Raw genomic sequence first — 12,732 nt, 5'->3', positions numbered from 1 at the left:
TATATAAAAAAAATCAGCCTGGTAAGGAGCCCAAGGGGCTGCACTGCCCTGTGAAGGGGCCCAGCACCGCCTGTATCCACGAATCTCCTACTTGCTCAGAAAGTCAGATTGCCATAATCTCGCGGTGCGCAGCTCCTTCCCTGAGGCTGATGCCAGCCACAGGTAAGGAACAGTATTCCGGCATGCGCGAGTTTGCGCACCGCGAGATTACGGCGATCTGACTTTGTGAGCAAGGAGGAGATTCCTGGATACAGGCGTGGCTGGGCCCCTTCACGGGGGGGCGTGGCTGGGCTCCAGAACGGTTAGTACAGCCCCTTGGGCACCTTACCAGGCTGATTTAAATATATATATATAATCATTTTTTTTAACAGAAATAAAACCACTCAGATATGGAACAGGTATATTGCAGACATGCTAGCGGCGATCTAGCGGTGCATGTCGCATCTCTATAGGGTAAAACTAGGTGACAGAATCCCTTTAATTGTGAAACGCGCCATAGCCTCGCATTACACAGCATTCTTCTAGCTTTCACTGGCCACGATGGCTATGCTGTGATCATAGCTGGAGGAATCCTTCACCGCTTATAGGGAATCCAAGGCTACAGCGTTTCATGCCATTCCTGGAACCAAATGTGTCACATTTGGGTGACGCACGGCCCAAACGCATGCTGTTTTTAGTGGAAATTGTGTGCACTTCATCTCCATTGCCTCATGTGTGGCAAAACTATTGCTTTGCCTACCACAATGTGAAAACTTCCAATCCATGATTTGGCCAAACATTGTGAAATTTGGCCAAACCAATCATTATTGTTGTATTGCACCGCACCCATAAGGTTACTCTACGCCATGCTATGGGACATCGCATCACATGGCCAAGAAGCCTAGGCTCTAGCCTGTACATTCAACAAAAGGGGAAAATGCTGATGCCATACTGGCACTAGAAGGGTCAGTGGGCAGTGCACACTACCCCCCCCCCCCCCATCTACAGTTTATTCAACCCCAATAACACGTTAACAATTTTAACAGACATAAGATTAAAACGGAGTTGCTCTTGGATAACCAGCATAATTTTGGTATTTGTAGTAAATCAGATATTCCGATCTGCGTCCTTTGGCTACGTAACAGTATGAAGCCTCTCCCTTATCGGTTCTTAAAGCGCTGCGTCTGAATACTGTGAAGCAACACAAATCCTAAGATACCATACAATACAGATGTCTGGATGGATGGAGCAGGATCTGGAGCTTAGTAGACACACAGGTCGGGAAATTTCATCTCATACACTGGGACGGACTGATAATGGGCATGTCCAGCTGTGATGGTGATTGTCCCAGATGGGCTGGGGGGAGGCCTGAAATAAAGAAACACTCATTTTTATCTAGAAAAAAACAGTTTCTAGTTGACCATAGAGCAGGTTTCCCTCTAAAGTCATCAATTTGATATCTTATAGGTTAGGATCGCAAATAGCGGAAGAAAATGCTTCGGTTTTGGTCCCATTCATTGTCAATGGGGACAAAACTGAACTGAACGAAACTGAGTGCGCCAAAATGCATTCCGTTCCGTTTGGTTGCGCTCCCATTGTGGACAGAGTAACTCTGCAAGCAACGTTTTTCCGTCCACGATGTGCGAGACTGATCCATGCCGACACACAATGTAAGTCAACAGGGACGGATCCGTTCCCTATTGACTTTCAATGGTGTTCATGACGGATCCGTCATGGCTATAGAAGACATAATACAACCGGATCCGTTCATGACGGATGCATGTGGCTGTATTATTGTAACGGAAGCGTTTTTGCAGATCCATGACAGATCTGCCCAAAACGCTAATGTGAAAGTAGCCTTAACTAAATATGTGACCCTTCAAAAGAGTCTAGATCCTTTTCATGTCAGTTACTGAAATAAAAAATAAAAAAACATTAAACAATAAATTATTTTTTTATATATAATTAAAATAACAAACATTTTATGGCTAACACAACCTACAAAGTTAAAAGGGTTTACCAAGACTTTTCTACTGATGACCGATCCTCTGGATCGGTCATCAGTATCTGATCGGTGGGGGTCTGACATCCAAGACCACCACTGAACAGCTGTTTGAGAAGGCAGCGGCGCTCAAAGTAGCACCTCAGCCTCCTCTCTGCTTTCACTAGGCCATGTGACGTCAAGTCCATTGGTCACATGATCTAGGCGCGGCTCAACCCCATTGATGTGAATGGAGCGGAGCTGTGATACTAAGCAGAACCGCTATACAATGAACAGGGTTGTGCTTGGTGAGCAGATGGAAGGCCGTGGCACAACTGCGAGCGCCGATGCCTTCTCAAACATCTGATTGACGGGGGGGGGGGGGGGTTTCTGGGTGTCGAACCACCACCAATCAGATACTGGTGACCTTGTCCAGAAGATGGGTCATCAGTTGTAAAGTCTCAAAAAAAAAACTTTAAAGGGAGACTGTGTAATGCTTAATTTCCCCTGGGGTGGCGCTTCAGGGAAACTAAACACTTACTGACAGATTTGTCCACAGATTACAGTAGATTAGAGATGAGCAAATGGCTCAAAAATCAATTTGCATTCGACTTGGCCAAAACAGTCCATAAGGCTGAAATCAATTCCACCAAAATCTAAAGTGCTCCAATTGGCCCCGAAAACTGGTGTATGAGATATCGCAAGGCTCATTTTTTTATTTATTAAATTCGCCTGAAGCGAGGCACCAAAAATACGTAGCCACCTCGAATTTTCAAAAAATTCTGGTAGAATCAGAGCTTAGTACAGAAGCCTTTTTGAATCTCTACTGGAGATTACTGGGGGTCCCAGCAGCGTGACACTTCAGGATCTGCTTATTTTTAGGGATCCTTCTGATAAATCCCCACTTATCAAAGTGGAGAACCCCTTTAAAAGGGGTTGTATTCAGAGCAATATGTTATATATATTTCAATTGGGGGCGGGGGGGTGCGCGGTCTCAGCTATATGCCTACCATGCACTCTCTCTGAGGATGACAGAAGCCAGATCTGTGGTGATAAACTGAATGCTAAGTTGGCTTCACTATAGAAAGTGTGTTGTCTTTGTGAGAAAAAAAATTAAGGATTGTCTGGTTTAGAAAGCCCATTGAGTAAATTCTGGGCTGTGTCTCTCTGGAGGACCTGACATGTTTGTGCACTACATGGACAGCTCACTGATTTCAATGAGAATGGTGTAATACTTTATTTCACCTGTGGAGACACCGCAGAGAAATCAAACACTGTCAGGTCCTCCACATATAACAGCTGATGGTAGAGGTCCCAGTGGTGGTGGGCCATCCTGTGAACAGTTTATTGTCTAGCAAGTCTAGAATATTGAATCACTACCTGATTGTCAGCTCCAGTATCTGCGCCAGTTTATCATGCAGCAAGTTAGCCTGGAAATGGGAAAAAAATACAGAATGAGGAGCCAGCTAGATCACTAATAGGAAGGTCTTATTTAATGCTGTCTTATATGCTGTCATGTGTTGAGGGTGTCGTTTAAACGTTAAAAAAGAAGTACAAACTGCTCCCCTCTTGTGTAGACGCTGCCCGACTCTTTCTACCTCCTAGTCTATCATTGACATTCCGACAGGGGCATCTAAGTGGCTGCATCCAATCACTGGCTGCAGTGGTCATATGTCTATGTTGGGACACCATTGCTGGACCAGGAAGCAGATGATGACGGGGGACCAGGCAGCGCCTTAATGGGTGCGGCAGGGGATTGGTGATGTGGATACTACGTTTTATGTTTAAAGAAGCACTCCCACAAAAAGTTTTATTCTCTGACCTGTTAGGTACACTTTAATGAATGTAATCTTCTTACCAGTTACTGTATTAGCAAGATATAACCTCCCTTCTGATCCTCAGCTGTGTCACTTGACCAGCACTCTGACTTCCTGTCCTGTGTCAGTTGAAGATCATTTACTTCTCTATTCGTTTCTATGAGACTGACATGGAGTCTCCCATAGGAATACATAGAGCAGGCATCCTCAAACTGCGGCCCTCCAGCTGTTGTCAAACTACAACTCCCACAATGCCCTGCTGTAGGCTGATACCTGTTCGGGCATGCTGGGAGTTGTAGTTTTGCAACAGCTGGAGGGCCGCAGTTTGAGGATGCCTGACAGAGAAACTGGCTTCCTGTCCACACATAAGATGCTGTGTTATTTAGAAAGTCTGATTGCTGGTCACATGACCCATCTGAGGATGAGAAGGGAGGTTATAACTTACAAATACAGCCACTGGTAATAAGAATATCGTCACCACAGTTTACATCATGTACCTTTCAACCAGAGAGAATAAAGATTTTTGTAGGAGTGCTTCACCTTCATGGACAATTTTTTTTATCATTGCATTTTACTCTTTTTGGGCTAAAAATCATTTTTTCAATTGGTCTTTATCAAAAATATTGAGCCTGGGACAAAGGGTTAACATTTTTTTTTTGCGGCATGAATAGTACTTTTACTCTCACTTTGTGCTGGTTATCTGATAACCATCAGCTCTAAATTACTAAAAGGTCACTTATTTAAGCCACGTTCTTATCAGTAACATAAGAATTGAGCTTTGAGGAGTGTTCATAAGGTTAGAGATCACAGATAAGGAGCCGTCAGCTCTCTGCTTGACGGTAGAGAGAAAATACAGATCCAGCTAGTAGAAAACCCAAAGTTGTGCAGGGAAAATAGTTCATCATTTTTAAGAAAGACCAATTGAAAAAATAATTTTTAGCTCAAAATGAGTACAATGCAATAATAAAAATAATGTCCCCAAAGGTGTACATGGCCTTTAAACTGCATCCTCAGCACCTTACAATAGAATTACCACTTTAACAGCTGAGATGAGATCTCAAATACCACTTTATTATCCTGCTACCACACTAAAAGCTACAGTATGTTAGAAGATAAGTGCAAGGGAGCATGACTGCAGGATCAGACTACAAGGGCATGTTCATAGTCTGTTATCATGGAGACATATGATCTGCACAGGGGCTGTAGACACACATAGAAAATACATATTTAATGAAAACTATGCACTGGTGCAATAAAACAAATGGTGCTACAGGTTTAAACCTCTGTGTGAAGGGAGGCAGGAGGTCTGGAAAAACGGATCATCGGATAATTTTGTACAGATTGAAAAATAAAAACCAAAACTGAGACACGCCATTCAGCATCTCTTCCCAAGACATAAGGGGCACACACAATACTGGTCATAAACATGGTAAGGTCCAGTATTCCGATTTACATTTTGGCTGATATCACCCAAGTATAAAACACTCTAAAATTGGTGTTATTTTATGTAAGCCTCTGAGACACGCCATTCAGCATCTCTGCCCAAGACATGAGGGGCACACACACAATACTGGTCATAAACATGGTAAGGTTCAGTATTCCGATTTACATTTTGGCTGATATCACCCAAGTGTTATTTTATGTGAGCCTCTGAGACCAGAGGAAACACTCACTTTAGATTCACACTGTGCAGCAATCTCTTCAAACGGCGCCTTCTGGAACTTTTCTATGACCTGACGTCTCTTCTCTTTCTCCTGCTCCTCCATGCCGGTGTTGTCTGCTTTCAGGAATGAAACAGAAAATAAAGCAATACTCGTATTACATATATACTCGCAACTAGAATCTCAAATGGTTCTAATTGTTTATTTTCAGGCTTTAAAGGGTATGTGCATCCTTTTTAGTTTATTTTTCGTGTGTGTTTGAACAGGATCAAATTCTTATCTTATTGGCAGACTTGCAGACTTTTTAGAGAAAAAATAAAAATGAAGTACATGAGGTCTATTTTTTTCCCTCTGAAAAGTCTGCTTGTGGAGCTGCAGGTTCAGAGCTTGGAAGGCATTCCGTTTTCATGGTGCTACAAGTTTAGAGCTTAGCGGACATTCCCTTCTTGTGAAGCTGTGTATTCAGAGCTCAGTGGACATTCTATTCTTGTGGAGCTGTGTGTTCTGAGCTCAGTGGGCATTCTATTCTTGTGGAGCTGTGTGTTCTGAGCTCAGTGGGCATTCTATTCTTGTGGAGCTGTGTGTTCTGAGCTCAGTGGGCATTCTATTCTTGGGAGCTAAAGGTTCAGAGCTCTGAAGGCATTCTGTGCTTGGGGAGCTACAGGGCTCAGAGCTTAGTGGACATTCTCTTCTTGTGGAGCTGTGTGTTCTGGAGCTCAGTGGACATTCTCTTCAGGAGCTGCAAGTTCAGAGCTCAGTGGACATTCTATTCTTGTGGAGCTGTGTGTTCTGAGCTCAGTGGACATTCTATTCTTGTGGAGCTGTGTGTTCTGAGCTCAGTGGGCATTCCCTTCTTGGGAGCTAAAGGTTCAGAGCTCTGAAGGCATTATGTGCTTGGGGAGCTACAGGGCTCAGAGCTCAGTGGACATTCTCTTCTTGTGGAACTACAGGTTCAGAGCTTAGTGGGAACTCTCTTCTTGTGGGGTGGTAAGTTCAGACCTCAGTGGGCATATCCTGTGAAGGTGTTGTTTCTCCTGTTCCCTTCTATCAAAAACAAGATCATAAACCTCTCCCCTCTTTTACACGTAAATAGTTGTGCAATTTGTGAGTTTTGTGAGTTCTGTGAGAAAATGCAGCTCTGAAGTCTTTGCAGGAACATAAGATCTTCTGTAATTAGGCGATACCAAACTGTAGGATATTTTACATTAAAGGGGTTGTCCGCTTTTTTATATTGATGACCTATCCTCAAAGATAGCTCATAGATATCAGATCAGTGGGGGTAGATCAATAGGACGGCACTATCCTATTCTCTTGAGTAAGTGAGGATAGGTCATCAAAATAAAACTGCTATGAAAAGAAAAAGCACAGCAGCACTGTTAGTGATGTAGCGGGTGCAAATCCTCCGTCCAGACCGTCGTCTGAAAATCCAATTATCAAAATAACAGAAGTGCTCTTCTTTGTTTTTTTTTTGCTTACTCAGCTGGTTACATGACAAAAGCTAATAACGCTATTGTAACCGGACTGTGCACTCGACAAGCCGTGCACCTGCATGTTCACTACAAGACCAGGATGGAATTTCACCCCTTGAGAGTAAACAATGAGGTTCCTACTGAAAGACAGCATGCATGCATCTTGAAAAATGCAAGGAATTAGTACAGAAAATATCTGGGAAAATTGCAGAATTCTTCTTCTACAATACAGAAGGTTTACGGTTGAGAAAAGGTGTAGGAATACTACAAATCTCACCGATAGCCTTTTTCAGGGATTCAAATGTGATCTCTTCAGCGTTGATCTACAAAAATAAATTGGACAGATTAATAGTTACTAGCGGTATGAATGTAGCCCTTAAATGGTGTGTCCCCCAATCCTACTGGCTAACCAATCCAACCCTTGGAGCCTGTGCCTAAAAAGAAAAACCCAAAACTCACCTGTCCGCAGACCCTCGCCTTGGCCCTAGTGGCTTTGGGTCACCTCGGAGTGACTTGGTTCCGTGACTGCTGTGGCCAATCACTGACCTCAATCTCAATGGTCACAATACTAGAATGGCACACCACCAACTCTTCACTGACAGTGACGGGCACCACTGCTGAGGCCAGGAATTGGCCATAGCAGTCACGGAACCAAGCCACTTCCAGTCCAGTGGTGACCCAAAGTGACTGGAAATTGCAGGAATGGTGGACAGGCGTTTTATTTTTATTTTTTTCGGGCACAGGTTCGAAGATTTGGATTGGCAGGCTCCTAGGCCGAACAACAATTTTAAAGGGGTTTTTTGATCTAAGAAAGTGACAGTATCTATAGAGTTTGCCAAGTGGTGGACCTCCAACACCAAATGCCTTATGTTAATATAGCCATATGAAGCCATGTTTTTAATGGAATGTTTTTTAATCTTTTATGTTAACTACAGTACTTTGGGATACATACTTCTCTAAATTAACAATGTAGTTGCAATCCACCATGTATCTTTTTTATTTTTTTTATTCATCGAGCCATGTAAAAAAAAATTAAAAAATAAATAAAACACTACTTATGGGGGGTCCATGAGCTGGGAACAGTCATATCATTGCAATGAAGGGGATCTCATTTATCTCAGTGGTAAACCCCATAAACAAACCTGGAGTTTAAAATATTTCCACAGCAGAAGTCAAATAAACCATCTGACTGCAGTGAGGAAGGGAGGTCCCAGTTCATGGACCTTCACCAATAATATTCTCTGACCTACAACCTTCACACTGTATGAAGAACATGGTGGAAGACACGCACAACATGTTCAAATATTTCTGGAGGTTCGTGGCATTGGAGATGTAATCATTCCTATAGTCAATCCTGAAACGGCTGATAAAAGGGAATAGACTGCATTCTACCGCACAGCAAAGGAATGATTGTGGAATTAAATTTTAGTGCCCCTTTAAGAGCAATGCCAGGCTGATTAGATAGCATACCTTGTCCTCTGTGTTGCTTCCAGTCATTAGGTCCACTTGGATAGATATGGTGTCCACAATGCTCTTCCTTCTAGAGAGTCTATCTTCATCTATTGAAACAGAATAATCTTAGTAATCCCCTGGCATGATCTCATGACGAGTACAGCCTTCTGAGGAGCCATCAGTAGTATTGAGCGAACTTGTGTTTTAAGTTCGGCGTCTAAAGTTCTGGTTCGGGTTATCGAAGAATCCCGTTATGGATTCCGCCACCACGGACCATAACGGAATTTAGAATCCATAATGGGATACTTCGATAACCTGAACTCGAACTTTAGACGCCGAACTTAAAACACAAGTTCGCTCAACACTAGCCATAAGCACTGTCCTAACTCACAGATCCTATTGGTGCGGTCTGATCTCTGACCACCACCAATTGCCAAAATGAAGTCTCTACAGAACACACAGATCCTTTTGGCGCTACTCAAAAATTCCCAAAATGTTGCCAATTATAGAAATCTCAGAGCAGTGTCAAAGGGCTTTGATCACCTTATTGATCTTTTCATTTTGGAAGCATTGATCCTAAAGGAGAGCACTGTACCTCCATTACAGTGCTACAGGAACTCTGTATACCGCCATACAGCCTCCTGCAGCTGTCAGACATCTCTGCTCAATTCTTACATCTCTTATCTGCCCCCTTATCATCTAGTCTGGGGACTGTGCTCAAGTTTGGTCTAGGCGTTAAAGCAAGACCCAAGCAACTACCGCAAGAAATATCTCAAAGTAGGTTTGATAATCAACCTTGTAAATCTATGGTGGGAAGAGATAGCGGGGAGCCCTGATTTAGGTCTTGCCCTTAGTGTTTGGACCTGATTAGTCCAAGACACACTGGTTAAAGTCATCCTGCTGTATTACATTTTTAGACATATGGCTCTAAAAATAAGCCACACATCTTCACCGATCCACCACTTCTGCCGTTCTAACACTGCTCCGACCACCCAGACGGTCTCGGCTCAATATGCTGGAAATGCCATGAAAGTACTACCCATCTCAAGCAGTGACTGGCTAACATGGTGTTCTTGGCATTTCCAGTGTATCGGACAGTCTCCCAAGAAATGCTGAGCAGTGGGTATTGGACCCCCATGGAAACAGCAGTGGATCCTTGAGAGGGCGAATATGCTTTATTTTTATACAACACATAAAAAAGTAATACTGCAAGATAACCCTATCTGAAGGACTGGTTGCTAGGGATATATTCCAACAACTAGACTGTCAGACATGACAGAAGTTGTACTGTTCATAGCCAGACTGAAGGAACCAGACCATGTCGCTCACCATCTAGGTGTGTATTACCAGGCTGGCTGGTCTCGGGAGGATAACACCCTTCTTCCACCAGAAGCAGCCTGAGATCTGATCGTATTGTATGGGCAGCCATATCTGGCCAGGCATTTCCCCCTGTAGTATTGCATGGCCAATCGAGAAACACACAGACTGCCACCAGAGTGAGATTTGCTCTTTTTAGGTGGCTCTCCAATCTGGTTCATAGAGGGGAATGTCCCTCTGACAACCATTTTCCATAGTAGACCATATAGAAAAAGACTGTCTTCATTTGTGGAAAAAGTGGAGTTTGCCTTTAATTCACATCTATAAACTGCCAACATTAAGCCCTGCCTACGATCTGACAGAGCACGCCCACACGTCCTCCTGGGAATGCCCACTTTTATGCCCCCTGCTGAAGCTCTACCCACTTTGCAAACCGTTCTGCAGGACGAGGCGTTTGAGGTGGTCAGACCGTAGATTCCTGATGACTTCATTTGTATCCTTCGTTTTGCGCTACTCACGGTACAATACTATCAGTATGGCTAAGTTAAATACACACGAATACAGTCTACACGGCTCCAGTTAATAGCAAGGACATCTCTAAATTTTCTAGAAAGACTATAAACTACATTAAATGTGCCTCTGGGGTCAGACTACATAAGCGAGCACGTAACATAGTATATCGTATGCAGGCTCCGGGAGGGATGACACTACGTTAGGTCAGTCTAGGGGGCTCAACCAGCTTTACCTTTTGGACTTTTACGTATTTTTTTGACTGATGGGAACAGAGCTACATTGAGAAGAGAAAATAGTTGTTTTTTTATGCTGTCAGAGAGAAGAAGTTTAGGTTAGTGGTTGCAATGTTCACTATAGAGGCCATGTTCCAAGCAGAGAAGCAGCGTTATTTTTGTCCTCTCCCTCTAATAAACTTCTGTGCATTTTTTCCCCCTAGTTTTCTAATAATGAAACACTGATAGCTGGATAGACTTAAAGGGTGCCACAAAAAATGTTATTCAGAAAAGCTCTTGGATCTGAATAATTTTGTAATTTTATGTATTCAAAATTTTGTATAGCCACTGAGATATTGAATACAATGTATCTGTAAAGGGCCACTGGCTGTTTGCTCTTTTCTTTATTTCTTGTCCATCTTGCACATGCTCAGTTTAAATCTTCACCTGCCACTGGCCTCATCTTCTGTCAGAAAGGACACCACCCCCACCCCCCCCCCCCCGAGAAAGGACACACCACCCCCACCCCCACCACTTAATTGGCCACTTCAGACAGCTGTGGCTCCGGAACCTATACAGTGTCTGGAAGCAGAAGGCCCCGTACACCGTGTAATGGCCGTCCTGGGGTACTCCTCCTCAGCTCCTATTCAAACGAATGGGAGCAGAGCTGTAGTATACTGGTGCCAGAAACGACACCGTGGACTGAGCCTTTTGCTTCCACTCCATACACGGTGTAGTTTCCGTGAGGGTGCGCAGGGGGTCAGAACATCACCGATCTGACATGAATGACCTATCCTGAGAACAGTGCAAAAACAAATATAGAACAGCACCTCCCAACCATATGAAATAAAGGACAGGTGCATGCTAGTGTCAAACATTATATGTAGAAGCATACTGCCATGATAGCGTGCACCTGTACTTTATTTCATATTGTTCGGAGGTTCTGGCCTAATTTTGTCACTGCAGATTTACTAAGCACATAATATAGCTGAATCCTGCATTGCCTTGAATTTTGTAGGCCAAGGCCCAGGACAGATAAGTCTGATAGGTAGGTCCCATCTGCAGAAGCCACCTTGCCGTTGGTAGATGGGCCTGATAAAAAATGTGCGCAAAGAGCTTCTAATTTTCATATATAGTACAGGTGAAAATAAAAAAATTTGAATATCGTGCAAAGTTCCTTTATTTCAGTAATGCAACTTAAAAGGTGAAACTAACCTATGAGACTCATTACATACAAAGCGAGATATTTCAAGCCTTTATTTGTTATAATTTGGATGATTATGGCTTACAGCTGATGAAACCCCAAAGTCAATCTCAGGTCCCCTTTGCTCAGGGGGTATGGATTAATTAGCTGACTAGAGGGCGACACTTTGAGCCTAGAATATTGAACCTTTTCACAATATTCTCATTTTAAGCTGCATTACTGAAATAAATGAACTTTTGCACGATATTCTAATTTTTCGAGTTTCACCTGTAAGTATAGCAGTAACGCATTTCAGCTTTATCCATGTTTCCAGCGCTTGCATGGAGTAGTGTGCCCTATCCTGAGAGAAGGTCATCACAATCAGTAGCCTGGACAATCCTTTTTAGATAACGGAGGTGGGAGACCCTACTGTGAACAAATGACCAACGATGGACGTCCACTGATTAAGGCCATCTTAAAAGTTCTGTAGCTCTCCCAACTAGGTGCAGATTGTGATGATGAGGGGGGCCATCTAGTACCAAATGTTCCTCCAGTCTGGTTGTGGAAGAGAACCTGTGCTATGGGATTACTCACACCAGATGACTATCATGTTTTCCCTCTGAGTGGTGAGCATTCGTGTACTGCAGACTATCGCTCTTGCATGCTGACCATGCCGGTACATAGCCTCCTAAGTCAACAGCATCTCCACATCATGACATGACCACATTACATAATAGCATGAACTAGGATCATAGATTTACACAAAGGCATTTACTGTACGCACCCATTCCCATTTCACATGAGGCCCGGCACCTTACAGGTAACCTCTATCTCCACCATTTTACAGTTCCTGTATGTAATTAATCTACTAGCATGTCCACAGATAGCCACAATTATAGAGTATACAATTACAGGGGTATTCCCACCTTGGCACCTATCTGACAGCCACCAATGTTTCAGGTGAGAAACCCCCTTTAACAGCATGTAGACGTATGCGGTCACCATGGGCCAAAGACAAAATAGACTGGAAGGGGTTTATTGACTTTTATAGGAGAATTTTGCAGGCATGCTATATGACCTGTGCAGACGTCAGGAGGGAGTAGATGAGCTGTGGTATCACCTTTTGTGAATGGTACATCTTGTTTTAT

General features: G+C 43.3%; 1 protein-coding gene across 3 annotated transcripts in view; it reads right to left on the bottom strand.

Moving 5' to 3' along the window:
- Positions 1 to 390: 390 nt before the first annotated feature.
- The window catches only part of EFR3A (EFR3 homolog A), a 121,149-nt gene continuing 108,807 nt past the window's right edge, over positions 391 to 12,732 (bottom strand). For 2 of the 3 annotated variants that reach the window (XM_044294172.1, XM_044294170.1), the window contains 5 exons: positions 8,378 to 8,466; positions 7,185 to 7,230; positions 5,451 to 5,557; positions 3,341 to 3,390; positions 391 to 1,347 (listed from right to left, as the gene is read on the bottom strand). In XM_044294172.1, coding sequence (XP_044150107.1) covers positions 1,242 to 1,347; positions 3,341 to 3,390; positions 5,451 to 5,557; positions 7,185 to 7,230; positions 8,378 to 8,466 — 398 coding nt within the window. In that variant the 3' untranslated portion in view covers positions 391 to 1,241. The remainder of the gene's footprint in view (positions 1,348 to 3,340; positions 3,391 to 5,450; positions 5,558 to 7,184; positions 7,231 to 8,377; positions 8,467 to 12,732) is intronic. The other variant, XM_044294171.1, reaches the window with a different exon arrangement.

The sequence above is a fragment of the Bufo gargarizans genome, chromosome 5, assembly GCF_014858855.1.
Source record: "Bufo gargarizans isolate SCDJY-AF-19 chromosome 5, ASM1485885v1, whole genome shotgun sequence".
Classification (NCBI taxonomy): Eukaryota; Metazoa; Chordata; class Amphibia; order Anura; family Bufonidae; genus Bufo; species Bufo gargarizans.
The sequence above is the reverse complement of the archived record's forward strand: the minus strand, read 5'-3'. Positions and strand labels throughout refer to the sequence as shown.